At 39.8% G+C, this 17,916-nt stretch overlaps 1 protein-coding gene across 1 annotated transcript; it reads right to left on the bottom strand.

The window, feature by feature from the left end:
- Positions 1–1,463: 1,463 nt before the first annotated feature.
- Positions 1,464–9,017, bottom strand: LOC145407893 (uncharacterized). Its single transcript, XM_080278757.1, has 4 exons — positions 8,978–9,017; positions 3,531–3,841; positions 3,184–3,433; positions 1,464–2,141 (listed from the first exon to the last, which is right to left on the bottom strand). Exons 1-4 carry the CDS (start codon positions 9,015–9,017, stop codon positions 1,693–1,695), a joined length of 1,050 nt encoding a protein of 349 aa, XP_080134883.1. The 3' UTR covers positions 1,464–1,692.
- Between the last annotated feature and the right edge of the window lie 8,899 nt (positions 9,018–17,916).

The raw sequence follows: 17,916 nt of genomic DNA, 5'->3' as shown, positions 1-17,916 counted from the left end.
TGGTGAAGGCAGAAGTAAGCAGCACAACATCAAGTGCGTGGATGATGGTGAGAAATAGGAAGATAGAGACAGACAGAAAAAGAGTGATAAAGGTGAAGGAAGAGGTAGGCAGCACTACGTCAAGTGAGTAGATGATGGTTGCCATCACCTACCACCAAACGAAGAGTAATAAAGTGACAGGAAATTCATCATCTGGACCTCCTTTCCCACCCTAAGGCAGGGTGAGGAGTTGCAATGTCCAGACAAACCAAATCATGCTTCCTTTCACTCATCATTCAAGCCCCCGGATACATAATCGTATCTGACAGAGGAAAATTGGGAGAAATAGGAAAAGAGGAGGGCAGACACAGAAAAAGAATGATAAATATGAAGGAAGAAGCAGGCAGCACTACATCAAGTGAGTGGATGATGGTCACCGCCACGTACCACCAATTTGGCTTGCCACTCAATGTAAAGCCACCTGATAAGGAAAGAAGAGTAATAAATTGTGACAGGAATGATGGGAGAAATATGAAGACAGGACGGCAGACACAGAAAATGAATGATAAAGGTGAAGCAAGAAGTAGGCAGCATTATATCAAGTGAGTGTATGATGGTTGCCACCACCTACCACTGTGGCTGTCTCAGCCACCATCACTTCAAGTACAATACCTGTTGTCTATCCATCTATCTATAGCCAGATGCTAAAAGCTCATAAGGGGTTGTTTCCTTTCTTTTATTCTATTCTCTCTGCTGCCATGCAATTCTGTTCAGCTCAAAAAAGACCTTCCATACTGGAAGGGTTAGAAACTTTTTCCACTTGTGTCTTCAGCACAATGATGCCATCTTAAATTTAATACCCTCTACCACCACATGATTTTATCTACTTTAGGATAAACCTCTCAGATTAACAGTGATATACTGACTATGCAACCACAGGTGGAAACTGCTGATATCATCTTCCTATGATGCTGAGTAACTGACTAAAAGTAAAAATTTTAAAATTATGAATCAAGCAAATAATATATAAATTACTGAAGTTAATTAGCACAAATGAACAGGAAGATATACTGTAGCTAAAGCACTTTCATGTGTTTCATTGTAAGTCATTGCTGCTATATAACATGGCTAGACAACAGATAAATGTATCATCTTTCTTAAATGTTTTGTTGTTTTTGTTCTTCCAGGCTTATCTGGACATGAACCTGTTGGACTGCAGGCTGAAGCAGCCTTTCTCTGCAGTTCATCATCTTCCTTTAGGAGGACATGCAAGGAACTAAGGACCATTTGCATACCCAAGTTCCACCATGCGAAGGCATCCTGCTCAATTGTGTTACAATATCCCTGTAGATATGCGATGATGGTTTATATATATCTTGACACTGTGAGGGCAAATAATATAATCCATATCAGTCACCTTCTGATTGTGTCAGGTGGAAGCTTTTTAATGTTCAACACTGTAAAATGTAATGTACATTCTGAGATCAACACATATGCTAAAAGTTTAATATTAAACAATATACTCACTATTAAGTCAACATAACTAAGTTGAGATATAAAAATCTTTGGAAGAACCACACACCTCACTCATACACACATACATGCTCACATTCGCATGTGTAGGATGATGAAGACACTTTAGTGGCGACACACAGAACTCTGGCGAGGTGTGAGACTACCGCCACTCAGCACTGCAGGTTCATCACAATGTGTCTAGCAGGTGGAGGTGGGTGGTGCTGCCAGGCGGTGTTGTGGTGTGGGGGGCTGGGCCACTGCAGGGGGCTGAGGTGCAGCGGGTGTGTGGGGGGCGTGTTGCCGATGTAGATGTGTGGCGAGGGAGTATTTATTTTTAAACTCTTTGCAGCACACAGGACAGGTGGCATGCTCCATATTGGAGTGTACCATTCGTACATGTCGGTTTAAATTGTAGGATGTAATTGGCTTCTGGCACTGTGGGCATGACACATACCCATCACTTCCAGACAAAGGCCGCCTCCAAGGAACACCACCACCACCACCACCGCCAAGACCCCCTCCCATCCCTGTAGTTGCTGCCATGCTGCCTGCTGCTCCACCGTCCAAGTAACTGGCACTCACGGCTCCAGGCAGATTGAGTTCTGTGGCTGTTACTCCATACTCGAACACCCGCAGCAAGTCCAGTCCTGCAATTTAACATTCCAAATTTAGAATAAAAATATTTGCAGTACAGTATAGCACAAACCACATGACATGTTTCACTGAAATATGCACACATACCTTAGAAAACAATACAGATAACCTACTCTGTTTTATAGTATTTGTAGCAAGTATACATAATACAATACAGTACCACACAATGAATCTGTAACAATGCTGCTCCATATCACAACCTAATAAACCTTCATTGTACCATACTATGAACTTTATTCAAGACATACTTAGTCCTTTGTCTGAGAGTGTTTATTGTTTTATTTTGTTTTTTAATGTGCACACTTGTGCTTCCACGTAATTAAACTTTGTTTATGAGACTATCAAACTTGAAAACTTTGGCACAAGACACCAGTGATGTTTGAAGGAGATATAAACTTGGGGAAAAAAAATAATTCCATTCCCCATCCCTTTAAGCAAAAAGAGCAGTAGAAGCAAAGGAGGAGGCTCAAGACACCAGTAGCAGCAAGTTTAAATGGTTGTGGAAAAGCAATACTGAGGCCCCTGGACTCCAGAGACTTCAAGAAACCAACAAAGCAAAGCAAATTAAGGATTCAGAAACAAAGGCACAACAACTTCTCAGGCTTCTATAATCCACTTGAAACTCCAGCACAGTAGGACCCAAAAGCTTCATAACCCCAGAACCCCAGCACCAACACCAGCAGCAAGAGGGAAGAAGAGAGGGAAGGGCTTGATGGAAGAGGTAGTGAAGAAAAGTAAAGGAAGGCTGCCCAGACTTGCCCATGAAGGAAGATCTGGGAAGAAGGAGCAAAGGAAAATAAGGGAAGGCTGCCCAGATTCGCCTTCTTTCTAATCAGGAGGATCTGGGTGGAAGAAGGAGCAAAGAAAAATAAAGAAAAGTTGCCCAGTTTCACCCCTTTCAGCACGGGGAAAGAATAGGAGGATCTGGGTAGAAAGAGCAAAGGAAAATAAAGGAGGGGCACCCAGACTCGCCCCTTTCAGCAGCTCAACACAACCCCTCAAGTGTAGAATTGGGTGGGCGGCGTGTGGGCGTACCTGAGGCGGCAGCAGGGTTATGGCGAGTACGGGCGTGGTGGGGCAGGCGGCGTGGGTGTGGTGTCGTCCAGTTGGGTGTGGTACCAGAGCCCAGAGGTGTGGGGCGGGGCCTGGGGGTAGGCTGGAGGGGGGCCGAGTTGGGTGGTGGGCGTGGTGTGGAGCTGCTGGGGGGTTGGTTGAGGCTGCAGGAATGTTGGCGTAGGTGGACGAGGTTGTTGGTGGTGGTGATGGGTAGGGGAGGCAGGATGGGCTACTGAGACAGTAGGGGTGTGGGCTTGAGTAAGGGTTTGGGATGGGGCAGAAGCAGCAGCAGGGGCTGGAGCAGGGGCAGGAGCTGCAGCAGAGACCGAAGCAGGGGCAAGGGCAGGATGTGGGTTCCTGGGATGGTAGCGAGCCTGGTGCACACTGAGGCTGTGCTTGTTTTTAAACATCTTGGAACAGAGTGGACAGCGCACTTCAAGCGAGTCATGAGTGCGCTTCAGGTGTAAGGACAGGTAGGACAGCTGCACACGTTTTCCACACACTGGGCACCCCACTACGCCTGCCTCCTCCCCCATGCCCCCACCCATGCTTACACCCATACTGGGAGCCGGTACGCCCGCGCCCCCTGCCATGGGTACCCCGCCGCCCACCAGGCCCTCCAGCCGTAACAGCAAATCTGTAACAGAAGCAAAACTGACTCTTCACACCTCAGTATCTGTCTCCTCTACCAGTACAGCGATAAGTTGAGGACACCATAGTGCAACTTTCACATCACAGTCCCACCAAGGCACACCAGAAGAAAGGTCAAATCAACCAAGACCATGTACAGTAGACTGTTTACATTTGTAACTGCCTGATTAATGTCTGTTATTAGTACTGTATTCACACTGATAACAGCCATAGTAATGAGCTGGAAGATAGTGTATTATAAAAACAGCATTTTTATGACTACACCAATTAAATCAGTAAAATATTACAAAAAACGGCATTAAGAATTAAGCTGTACATCATCATCATCCTAACGCTAATTTCCACAAACACTGAAAAAGGGTGGGCAGGATTCAGAAACAAGAAAGAAGTAGCATTGTAATAGAACTACCATATCAACAGAGTGCTCAGTGATATAAGCCACACAATCATTCACTTATTATTCAAGCCTTCAAACATGAAGCCAGCAGGGTTATCTGATGACCATGTACAAGAAACAAGGAGGGAATTATGTATTAAAATAAAGCAAAATAATTATTAAACCTTATAAAACAGGATGAAGATCATTACAGCTTAATGAAATGATGAAAAATTTTGGACATCTTGTGCTAAATGGATACTGTATTACAGAAATCTCTGTTATTCAAACAGCTGTACAGTAATGGTACACTTTAATTAGAGTGAGGCTGTCATATTAACCATGGTGGTCAAGCAGGGAAGGTCGTAGTCACATGGTTAGAAAAGTTAATTGCTTTTCAAAACGACATGGTTTCATCCCAGCTTGCAGCAGTGCTTTGTTTGATTATCTGAGTTCCATTAAAACAGACTCTCTTGATCGTCAACCAAACCCCTGACAAACAGCAAAGAATACCCTTACTACTATCATCACATGAGTTCTGAACAAGATAGCCCTGACATGTATAGTACAGTAGACCTTTGTTATATGATGAACCGGTATGCGATGTAGCGCTTATATGAGGATGCAAAAGTTAGGATTGTTTTTTAATTGCACTTTTACATATATAATCATTGTGATTCCGTACAAAGCCTCACTGGTCAATATACAATCACTATTTTCACTTATACAATCACTGACACTCAAGCTTACAGTCATTTGTTCCAAGATGGCTTTGAACTCGTCACTGTTGGGTGTGTTAATATCAGTGATGGAACAATAGTGTGGTGTTGGAGTTCAAGCAACGTGAAAGGCAGTGAAGTGAAATAACTAAAGTACTAGCTTAGGTGAGTCAGAAACTTGTTTTTAACCCTTCGTGGGCAAATGGGGTCCCTGTGGACCCCAACATGTTTTTAAAATGTTGCCATGAAGACATTTTTTACTTTCACAGCCTGGCCTCTCATGACTTTTATTGTAGATGTTTATTTTATATCCTCATAAAATTTGAGCAAAAAATCTCGCATGATTGAGTGACATTGCAATAAATGTTAGTGGGGTCCATCAGGACCCCACCTGGCCTTTCATGTGAGTAATTTTATATATATATATTTTTCAGATATTTCAGATTATAAACATTAGGACAATGTCAATACCAGTAGCAAAGTTTTATGCCTCAATGGCGGTGGCAGAATGTGACCAAGAAGAAGAAAATTATTCAGATGGTAATTTATGTATCCTACCTGATGATTATGAAGTGCTTGAATGATTGGACAATGAAATTAGTATGAGTAGTATTGAGTCTCCTATGAGTGCTGATGATAATTCTGAAAATGCAAGTGGTGGTAGTAATACAGAAGATGCTCATCAAGAGGATAAAACAAGAAACTGTTGTACCAAATTTGAACATTATAGGGATAGTTTTATATTATGATCATGCTAATTTACTTTACACATGAACTTGTTATTATTTTGAGAACCTATACATTCAAATAAGTGTAGAATCAGTACTGCCACACTCAAACTTTAATAAAATTGTGATTAAAAAAAAAAAAAAAAAAAAGAAAGAAGGACACTTGGTGGGTTGGTTCCACGTGCCGTGTCCTGGGCAACATATGTACAAAATTTACTAGATATAACCTTATGAATATGGCAGAAATACACCATTAAGGTTTGAGGTCCGCCAGGACCCCATCGGCCTTCCGTGTAACTTGGTAACCCCTTGCCCACGAAGGGTTAAGACACTTCTGGTGGTAGGCAGCAAGTGAAGTGCAGTGAAGTGAAAAAACTACCAATTTGGGTGGTAAGTTAGAAACTTATTTTTAGACTGCTGGGTTAGTGACCGTTGGCCAGAAATGTATTCCAACTGAATCCATGTTATAATTGACTTGATATACATACAATAAATCATTATTTGATGGATTTTTTTTCAAACACATCTTCATTGTACAAAAAGGGTGAGCTGTATTAAATATGGATGTTAGTTATGGTGACCTTTGAAAGTGCGTGGTAGCTGGCAGGTAGGCCTGCTACGTCTCAAGGAACTGACTGTTATACACATGGGATAATGGACGACTGTCCAGGTGATGATTAACTGATGCAGGAGTGAGTAGACTAAATATCATAAAATCATAAGATTGAACCCCAGATGGGGTGAGGAATGGCTTCAGGACTTTAATGTTGTTAAAGCAGTCTTCAGTGACATTCCACAAAACCCACTAACATGAAGACCCCCTAACCCCCTACTAATACAATTACACCAGTCTTGAATGAGACGTCCCTCATTTCAGCACAGACAATATGGTATTAGCATATGAGGGGTGACATGTGAAGGTATGTGGTTCCATCTACTGCACATAAAGAGAGTTCTGAGAATCAGGAAGTGAACTGTCCAGAAGAAGGTAGTAGTAGTGGTAATAATAATAAAACAGTACTAACAATATTAATAGTGTTAAAAATGATAATAATACTGTAATAATAATAATAATAATAATATTAATAATAATTATATAAGACATCCATTCATCATCCAACCCTATGTTGCCCCATGAGGAGCGTAGGAGCCTAGGGCTAGGCAAGTTGGTCCTGACATTTAAGATGAGAGTGATCAGCCTCACTCATCCCTGAGTGGCATTACGTGAGCAAATCGCCCCAACCACCCCTTGGATATAACCCTTCACCAGCTCAATCCGATTGGAGTGCCATAATTACCCACTAAACCACCAGGTGCCATAATTTGGTTATATGGTTATCACCCAGCGCAGTAAATGGTTTCCTGGTGTACAGGAAACCATTTGGCTTGTCATTCAATGTAGAGTCACTCGTAGGCAGAAGGAAGAGGAATGAATGAAGGAAAGATAGATAGAAGAGGAAGGAAAGAAAGAAGGAGGAAAGGAAAGGACAGACACCCGACAGCAGCACTACCTCAAGTGAGTGGATTGTGAGTGATCCCACCTACCAATGTAATAATAATAATGATAATAATAATGCAATATAAAAAACTGATAATAATCTGGTATTTTGTTCTTCAAAAGTGACAGTTCTTCCTAAGGAATTCACTAGTGCTCAACACTCATTTACACTTTTATAATTACCTGCACAAGAACTGTGACATCACTCATATTCAATACAGACTTCATTAAAAATATATATATATATATATATATATATATATAGACAGCAATTAACCCTATAATCATTCGTCAAAACAACTCTCACCTAATCATAGCTTCTTGAAAAGAGGAAGGCTTTGAGCTGAACTTTACAGTTTCAACATGAAGATTCACACTAAAAAAGGAATGAAAAAAAAGTCATCTGGTGATGACAATAGCAGAATAAATTATGCACTGTACAATAAACACCTGGTGGCATGATTGGTAGAGTACTCAAGTTGGAATGCACTGTGGTCTACACACCATGGTCTGAGTCAAAGAGGTGGCTAGAAGTTTTTCTATCATGTTGATGGTACCAGAAGTGTAGGCTGGTCTCCTATCCTTAAATGTTCTTGATTAATGGCAGCCTAACCTCAGGCCCTTACACTTGGAAGCAGGCAATTTTATTATCATTATTATTATTATTATTTTTTTTTACAACAGATATAACACTACACTGCAGCATAACCACTTTAATTCCAGGATTTAAAAAAACATGATGAAACAGTAACAAGTTTATTATTGTAAACAAAGTATATCACAGCAGTTTCTCCTAGGAATAATAATGTGAAACAAAATATGAGCTTGTGTGTTTGTGTCTGGGTGTGTGTACAGTATGTGTGTATGTAGGGAGGGCAGACATAGAGCAGAGGTTCTGAGCTGATTATAGGATGGCAAGTAAATGTGTCATCCTCTTAACAGTTCAGTGGTATTTTATATATCATACAGCTATATCCAGGGATGTATTAAGTGGCATACGAAGCTTCGTAACATCTCTTTCTCAGCAATTTACTGTATTTTCTCCATTACACCTGAAGATTCTCTTGTATGCTATTTGTGTCTTTTTAATACTGACATAGTTTGCATCAATAACATGCAAGGTTAAACTGAGGTGTAATGTGCAGAATAATTGCTAAAGTTGAGTCTCCAAAGCCACTTACAATATAACCCTTACTCATACCAAATCTACTTTAACACAGTAAGTTATTCAACCATGTCTATCTATTAAGAGGCTGGCAGTGGTGGTTTACATGATACTGAAAACTCATATAGAACTGTTATGCACACAGTATACATAAGTAAACTATGCAGCAAACATAAGAAAATAATAAACAGAGGCAATAAAGGAATCAATAGAGAAATGTATGTTCTTTAACATACTGTTATTACAGTACAGTATGAAAAGAAAAAATAAATTCTTCAGTTCTATTTTGTTACGAAACAGACACTTCGGTCCATTCTCTTGCCAATTAAGGAGGCTCCTAATACCTCTTCCTTAATGATTTATTTTTTCATACTACACCTTATTATTACTCTGCGTGTTGCTTATATTCCTTTTATAACAACATATACAGGTACAACATATATAATTTACAAGAAAATATTAACTAGATAAAGAAATAAACCAGAGAGAGAAAAGACTTAGGGAGCTTCCTTAAACAGCAAAAAGAATATGGGCCTAATAAAGAATCACTGGCGACCACCCTCCCTGCAGTGTGTGTAGGATAGTTGGGGAAGAGTTGGCAGTGTATCAGTCCCCAAGTTCACTCAGTCCATGTACCCTGGGGCACCATGGACAATATAATAATACTCTGAGCCATGCTAGAGTATGCTATGGCTGTCTTACGAGAGGCTACCGGTTAGACTGACAACAAGTAATGTCTAAGCCTGCTAATAAAGCACAATCTCAGTACTATGATCAGATTTATATATATGTTGTGTAGGTATAATGCATACTGAAGATTAGTCATCCCTAATAATGAAAGAAACTTTGAGCACTATGATAACAAACATATGCAGTACTTGTCAAACAAGCTGCCATAAGCAGTTGAACCTTATCATCATGTTTCCTTGCTCCTCATTACCACATCTTTCGTTGTTAAAGGTTTGGCATAACACAAATTTTTCAGTCACTGTTATTTTGTCTTGACATTTTGGTACATATATGTATATTTACACAAATATACCATATATGATACATGCCATAAACAAAGATAACTTGCAAGTGTTTGACAGATTATGGGGCAATCTGAAATAGGACAAAGTTTATGTATGGTGTGGTGGGTTATGTAACATTGTTAGGTGTGGTGAGAAACGCACGCACAGTAGACCGAACTATGACACTGGCAGCTACTGAACACAGGCTAGGCACGGAAGTACTGAGAAAATGCCATGCTCTAAACTACTACGATATATTAAGGAAATGCAATATTGGATATCATTTGAAGACACGGAGATGTATGCTGACAGACGCTAAAAAACAAATGTAACACTCTGAACCTTCACTGTTTTAAATGGAAAAGTTTCATTCTGTATAAACATTCTCAATCCTAAGCAATCTTGATGCATACAGGTATTCAAAAAATTATTAGTTCATCTCTTAATATAAAAATTGAGCTCACAATAACTAAAAATATCTATTATTGATTATAGTTTATATGGATTCGAACATTAAACGCATCTGTATGTATATATTAATTGGTTAATCTCCACTACACTATATTAGTTTATTAGAATTCAAAGGAATGTTCCAGACCACGGTAACTTTACAGAATATATAGATGTCTTTTGCTTCCTTCACCGTGTACATCTAAGTGTGCCTCTACTGTATTTTAACTGCACACAAACACACACACACACACACATACACATTAGTACATATTCTGTATTCAGTATATGTATGCACATTTGGTTTACTCGGTTCAGGTAAAAACAAACACACACCCACACACACACACACACACACACACACACACACACACACACACCGAAACATGCATGCTCTGAATACAGTATACAGAATGTGTAAGCATATGTTTATGAATGAGTTTATGAATGAGTGAATTACCAGTGTCAAATCACTCCCCATATCCTCAAAGATTTTACAGTTATCATATTCAGTAAACAGTACTGTGATGAAATGTGATAGGCACACTGCATTCAGAGAAAAATCACAATAATACATAAGAATAATAAGCCATGCAAATCCTGTTGGTATGTACTGTATAGATAAGAAAACTGTTAGTGATCAACAAAATATGGGAGATTAGTAGCATATGGACCTCACTTAAAGCTGAAACAATATTGGCTTGGCGCAATTAAGTGACTTAAAACTACATACAATACTAAGCCTAGTGTTAGAAAGTTATACAAAGCTACATACAGTACAGTAATGAAAACAGCCTCGCTTGACTTCCTTTTGTTTTCAAAAATAAGAAATATAGTAATATACTGTCTTTATCCCTTAACCATCATATTATTCAGATTATCACAGCCACATTTTAAACAAGAGCAAAACACTAACAGACGCTTCATTCAGGTCCATTACTTATATTCTTCTCAGCTTAAGGGGCTTCTAACACCTCTTCCTGAATGGTTTATATTGCATACTGCAGCTTATTGATTTCTTGTGGTCACAGGTTCATCAGGATGTGAACCCAGGGACTCCAGGCTGAAGTTGCATTCATCCAGCAGTCCACCACCCTCCTTTTAGGGGACAAAGATGGAGCAGAGGGATGTTTGTATAACTGGGCAGTGAAGCCATCTGGTCATACTGATGCCACCACATGAAGGCATCCCTCTCAAACACTCTTATTTTCTTGTTTTATCATTTTGTTTCATTTCGTTTTTGAAGACTCCAACATGTTTGCATGCATCAACCTTGGTCACCTAATAGCAGCTCTCCATGCTGCTTGATCTCGGCAGCTTCCCTATTTAGTCCCTCATCCCTGAGGTCACACTCAATGATCTCGTTGCAGGTCTTTTTCAGACTACCTCTGGCTACCCTACCCTGAACATTAACACCTATCACTTTCCGCATCCAATTATCATCCCCATCCTCTCCGCATGCCCAAAACATCTCAAACTACCCCTCCTCATCACAACATCAATACACTTCAATCCCATCCTACCTCTCAACTCTTTCATCATAAATATAGCCTCCCCAGGCCTCACATTCAAGCATCCACCTAATCCCTGTCAATTCTGTAAGTCTGAGCCTGCAAATATCCTCTTCCTTTACCATCCAAGTCTCACTACCATACAGTATTGCACTCCTAACACATGCCACATACAAAGATCCCTTAGCACAGAGGGAGAGCCCTCTCAATGTCAAGAGAGGCAACAGCTCTCTGAACTTCTTCCAGCCACTCCTCACCCTAGCAACAGAGCTAGCTCCAGCCTCACCTCCAGCACATAACATATCTCCCAAATAACAAAACTCTTCCATGCATTCGAGAGACTCACCAGCAACATCAATCTTTTTATGCCTGGCAATCTCCACATGCTCTCCCCAACCCGCCGCACATATAAAATCAGATTATCTTGCAGTCTACCTCTTGCACACACTCAAGAGACTCACCAGCAACATCAATCTTTGCACATCTGGCAATTTCCACATGCTCTCCCAAAAACACCGCACATATGAAATCAGCATTATCTCACAGTCTACCTCTAATACCACTACCACTTATCACAAACACTGCACAAATGTAATATATGTATGTGTGTGTGTGTATATATACTGTATATATATATATATATATATATATATATATATATATACTGTATATATATATATATATATATATATATATATATATATATATATATATATATATATATATATATATGTAAAACATCAACATGGACTGATTAAATGACAAAAAAATTACAGAACCAGATACAGTACACAAATAAACTGGCACATGGAAGAGGTTCCAGGAAGCCTCCTTAACTGATAAGCATACAATGCCAGAAGTGTCTGGGCAATATCATCTATAAACCTATGCAACCACCATCTTGGTTTTTGCTCTATGTGCAAACAAGAGATGAAGATCGCGAAGATCACTCAGAGTCCAGACAGACCTCATGATAGTTTAAGTGTGATGCATAAACCTATCATGTCTACACACTTTTCATAATGAAGACACAATTTTCTTATTGATCATTAATATATTATTATAGATCGTCTTGTTAAAGCTTATATTAGCCAACAAAAATGAAAATCTATACATGAATCACTTACAGTACAGTATTAAGCATAAACTATTTATCATATCAACAACAAACCTTCATCTGTTCCTTAAAATACTTAACATAGCAGGTCACTGGGCATAATCTATTGATTCAAGACAAACATATCAAACAGGATATCACATTCAATGAACAGCTTGATACTTAAACCAAGCTACCTTATACATTATCTAGGCAATGTTTTATGTTTCATCTTAGCCAACGCATTTTACACTTCAGCCAACGCTAAATCCTTCAAAGATATGGCGAGATACCTGTACTGTACATTAATTGCTAAACATTCCTATTGTGCATCATTGGTCAGTCAGAACATTATCTTGCCATCACAACAGTTATCACATTGTAATAGAATCACTCCTACCATTACCAACACTATAAATTACAGTACTAGTTGCTCTTATCACAAATACCAATGCAATACCTTATCGATTAACATCACGATATTACTATCATCATCATCATCATCAATGTCTTTTCTTGCTTCCTCACAAATGTACCCAAAACAATTAAGTTACCATTACCAAAATATTAGCATAACATCAAGTAAATACAGGCATACTGTACTTTTCAATTAATATTCATATAAGAAACAGTGTACTGTATATAGTAATGCTCCTACAGTAAATTACAGTATATCCACACAGATTTTTGAGACCTTAAATACTTGTAAAGTACAGTATTATTCAAAGGTCTTACACCTTGCTTCAGAGGTAAGGATAATTTTGATCAACTAAGTGTTTTGTTAAGATGTTAATTACAAACCAGTCCCACAAACTAATATGTCCACTAATAATAAAGCACTAGGAACTAAGGAGACACAAGCTCCTCCTCATGTTACTTCCTCAGCACACAGTCACTTTATGCATGAAAATCTTGTACACTAAGTTGGTTAGGCAAGGAATACCTGCATTGCTAACACAAAAATACCTTTTGAGAACCAGCCTTTAGTGAAATAAAAATTCCTTCTAGCACAGTTTATTTAATTCATTAATAGATATTTCCAAACACATATTGTACTTATACAGTATATCCCAGTGCAGAGCAGAAAGATTAGAGGGGCAGGTGGTTCATGGTGGCAGATGTGACTTGGCAGAGGTGAGCTGAGACTGGAGATGTAGGAACTGAGAGAGATAGATGGGGAAGGGATTATGAGAGAGGAAAGGTGCAAGCATGGATGCTTTGAAACATCCACATGCAAAATGTGTATGTGTGACATGCGTATACGTGTGAGGTAAGTGTACAAGCCTGAAGTGTGTGAATTTGTGTATGGCATCTAATCCCCACTGCACCAGGGTATATAAGCTAAGCCTGTCCTTTGGAAATATTTGCCAGAGCTTTGATGAAACTTGCAAAATCAAAATGCTGTCTATTAAGGTACTACAGGCGTACCCTTAAAAGTTTTGCAACGATTACATACAGTATTATATTAAGTTTTTGTATTTAGAAAACCAGTTTCCTTCCATCAGGAGACTGTGGGGGCACCATTAAGGTTGGAGGCAAAACCTTCCCACTGACTAATGTTTACAAGCACACTGAAAGTGAAGAATTTGTCTTGCTACAGCCAAAGGTCAAAGAAAGATGTAATGTCACTCCACTCTGCCTGTAAATAATCTGACCTGTTAAAATAGCACTGTGGATTGTGGTGAGCCAATGCTAATCCTGTTTCTCTATTACATGACTTGTTTCCCTTCTCCCTGTGCTTCTGTCATTCTACCATGGCTACAACAAGTAACCTCTGATTTACGATATCCCTAGATGCGATACCCTGGAATAGTAATGGGGGGTGAAATACCACCCTACCCCGCCTATCGAAAATCTACCCCCGGTTTGCGATGGGTTTTAATTTTTTTTTACCGATTTTGATTATATCTTAGACTTAAATTTTGTGTTTAGGTTGATTTATAAACTGTTTTTAGACTCAGATTAATGTGTTTTAGTCACAGATGGAGTGAACGCCGTCATTTGGGGTACAGATTCTCGCCCAACAGACGAGATACAAAACAATGTGGACAACTAGGTGACTCAACAAAGAATATTTTGTGTCTGACCACTGAACATCTAACCTATCATGGAATACATCATAATAATTTTAAATAAATATCAATAACTATGAAAGCCTTAAAGAGTAAATATCTCATGCATTGATGAAAACTGTGACACTGATAAATCATGTGTTTATATTCAGGCTGTTCAAGGAAAAACGCTTTGAAATACAAAGGAATTTCTATGTAAATGTTGGAAAATAAGAGAGAAAAAATACAGGAGTTCAGCAACCAGAACAGTAACTAAAATGACATAAAGAGGGGCCGTTAAAAAGGCTATCCCGATCGCATCACTGATTGATAGATCATGTGCTTACTTTCGGGCTGTTCAAGGGAAAACACTTTGAAAATACAAAGGAATTTCTAAATAAATGTTGGAAAATAAGAAGAAAATAAAGGAGCTCAGCAACCAGAACAGTAACTAAAACAACAAAGAAGGGCCATTGAAAAGGCTATCCCAATTGCATCATTGCTTGCATTCCCCGCCAAGAGAATTCCCCGTCAAAACATCTATGATTCTTCGTCACAATAAGTTGCACCTTGGACGATTCTGCATCATTCATATATTATTATTATGCAAAACAGATGTTTAATTGATTGTTCCAGGACCATCTGACGGTGGGATTGTACACAATGTTGCAGCTTCTTCTCTACCGAGTTTGAATATAAGTCGAAGATTGCATTCTCCAGTGACCTTGACTGGGTACATGCGAGACGGGCACTGGTTTTAGGCTTAGGTTAGCTTCTTTTACAGCTGTTAGGCCATTTAGATAAACTTTTTTCTGGGGGCTCATTTGGGTGGGTTTAGGACTTGGTTGGGGGGGAAACCCAAGCCTCAAAAACTCATCACTTTACTTTCGATGTTAAACCTACCCCCGAGATACGATACCCCACCTAGTGATGTTTTTTTACTTAACCAGTTGCATCATAAACTGGGGTTTGCCTGTATGTTCACATATCTTGCAAGGGGTGAACCATGGGTGAGAAGAGCGGGCTTTCAATTGCAGTACCCTCACGCCCAGTAAGCTTTTGTCCAGTACTATTCGCTTCTGGTACGGTCGGCAAAAAAAAAATATAGATACAGTATATATTTATTACTGTAGTACGGATTTGTTGGGCTAGTACGGATTGGCCGCACAAAGTGGGCCAAATCTGCGGAGTTCTTCTCTGGTACTGACGTATTGCGTCCTGTACTACTAACTGCGCGCATGTGGGAAGATGGCCAACACTGAGGAATGTTTCCTTAGTACTGCTGCAGCAGTTCAGTATGCTGTCCTCATGACTTGTGATGTGTGCCAATCAAATTGCAGTATTGCTGTCATGTAAATGCACCCCGGCTTCTTTTTTTGTCGATGACGATGATGTGTCAGTGTGTGACTATGAGGGATTTATGAGGGAGGCTGAGGCAGAAAGACCTCCTCAGGATCCTGAAGGCCCTCCTCTAGGGGGTCAGCAGGACCTTCTACAGCCTCGGAAACCCATCCCCCATCCCCCCCCAAGCCCATCACCACTCACCTTAAAGGCTGGTAAAATCTAAGTTGTGTTTAAATGTACTTAAGTTGAATTTTGGGGAGACTTTTTCAAGGCTTGTCTGACATTTTTCATGTTTCTCATAAGGTCTGTTGTTTGTCCAGTACGGATTTAGTCCAGCACGGTAGTGCTGTGACAAAAATACCGTACTGGATGCGAGGGTACTGTACTTGGATGGCACACCTGGTAAGGTGTCTTCATTACCTTAGAGGAAAAATGGTTAAGTCACTCAGCTGCTTATGCAAATGCAGTGGAGAGAGCACAGATTAGCAAATGGGTGAATTGATAGCCCTGCCTAATTCCTACTTGGGGAAAGAAGGGGCAGACAGACAAGCAGCTGCATTGCATATTAGGAGTCTGACTGTGCATCTGTGCTCACTATCACAGTTAACTGAGCAGAGGTAAAATTAGCTCAGTCAGCTGAGAAAACCTGCTTAGGGTTGACTGCCTTGGTGCTGTTAGCCATAATGACTCTGTACCCTAGCAATGGAATGGGTTGCCTTCCCAGAGCAGGGGTGATATACAAAAATGGAGTACCTGCCCAGAGATATGTATGCAGACGAAGAAGTCCTGCCCAGATACACAAATAACCCTTAATTTTCCACCCATAAAAAAAAATAATAATGAAAGCAGGATGGTGGGCTGCAGCACCAGAAACATGAAAAGTTCCCTACAACCCACTGGGTTCATGTTGAGTTGATCCTGGGGTTGCACCAACAACAATAAAACAACAACAACAACAACTGTGCACCCTCCTCCTCCCCTTCTCCCTGGGTCCTCAGTAGTACCTACCCAAGTTCTCTCCCACTCTGCACATCTCTGCACCCCAGATAGTGCAAGAAGTGTGTACCCTTAGACATCAAAGAATGTGAGCAAGGTCAAGGCAAAGCTGAAGACTGAAGTGGAGAACAAAGATGTGAGGGCTGAAGATGGAAAACAGCCTAGAGTTGGGTCTGTCATGGCCAACTCCTGTCTGGGTGCACTCAGGAGGAAGCAAGGCACTGGAGATGATTATCAGAAGGATGTACAGTACCAACTCCTGGTAAGATTCTTTCCACCGACCCTGGCTGAACAGCCAACAACTCACACTGAGAGACACTCTGGGATAAGGATGAGAAGTTAGAAATGAACACAGTATGATATGCAGAACCAGACTGAGGACAGCACAAGCAGAAATGACAGACTTGATGGAGACAAGTACAGTATTAGTTACACCAATCTTTCTGTTATCCTAGCCTGCAATTGAAAAATTTAAGGTGTTTCAAATAATCCTGTAAGCACAGTGGAGCAGCAGCACTGTTCTCCTTAACATCTGGCTGTGCTGAGATGATTCCATCACTCTTAAGGAATTTCTATGTGAAAATGAGTGTGGATACTTTACCTCCTTCCTTAACCCACTGAGCCCAGGGATGTCTTCTTCACTTTATTTTTGCCATCTCTTGACAATATTATTTAACTTAAGTTATACTTCAGATTGGAAGGGTTAGATACAACCTTAACAAACCCTTCCAATATAAGATGTCTTTCTTAAGTTGAATAAAGCTGTCTGGTAGCAGCAAGAATAAACTTCAGTAAAAATAATATCACCCAGATTCAAGGGATTCAAGGATGCCAATAATAGCCGACCAGGAGTTAAAGAAGAAAAACATACAAACAAGTTTTTCATTAATACAACAACAGACAAAAGAATGCTGGAACAATGAATAAACTGGTGGATCTTGTAATATATTAACCCCTTGAATCCAGTAATATGATTTGCATTAATTCTTGCTTCTTCATAATGGTTTTATTTAGCTCAGGGGAGACTTTTTAAACTGTTGTGGTTAGATATACCCATCATCAACCTTTTTACTTGAATAGGTCCTTCCCAACCTTAATAAAATTCCCTGGAAGC

This window comes from Coenobita brevimanus, chromosome 8, assembly GCF_032717465.1.
Source record: "Coenobita brevimanus isolate Jiangsu-jjx chromosome 8, ASM3271746v2, whole genome shotgun sequence".
In the NCBI taxonomy this organism is placed as follows: Eukaryota; Metazoa; Arthropoda; class Malacostraca; order Decapoda; family Coenobitidae; genus Coenobita; species Coenobita brevimanus.
Note: the sequence above shows the minus strand (reverse complement) of the source record. Positions and strands in the feature narration are given on the sequence as shown.

Bases quoted from the DNA above. Each gene is read 5' to 3' on its own strand.
- LOC145407893 (XM_080278757.1), bottom strand. From the start codon at position 9,017: ATGGCTCAGAGTATTATTATATTGTCCATGGTGCCCCAGG. The intron at 3,842-8,977 runs GTACATGGACTG...CTTCTGTTACAG, and splicing joins ATTGTCCATGGTGCCCCAGG to ATTTGCTGTTACGGCTGGAG. The intron at 3,434-3,530 runs GTCTCTGCTGCA...CTGTCTCAGTAG, and splicing joins CTGCCCTTGCCCCTGCTTCG to CCCATCCTGCCTCCCCTACC.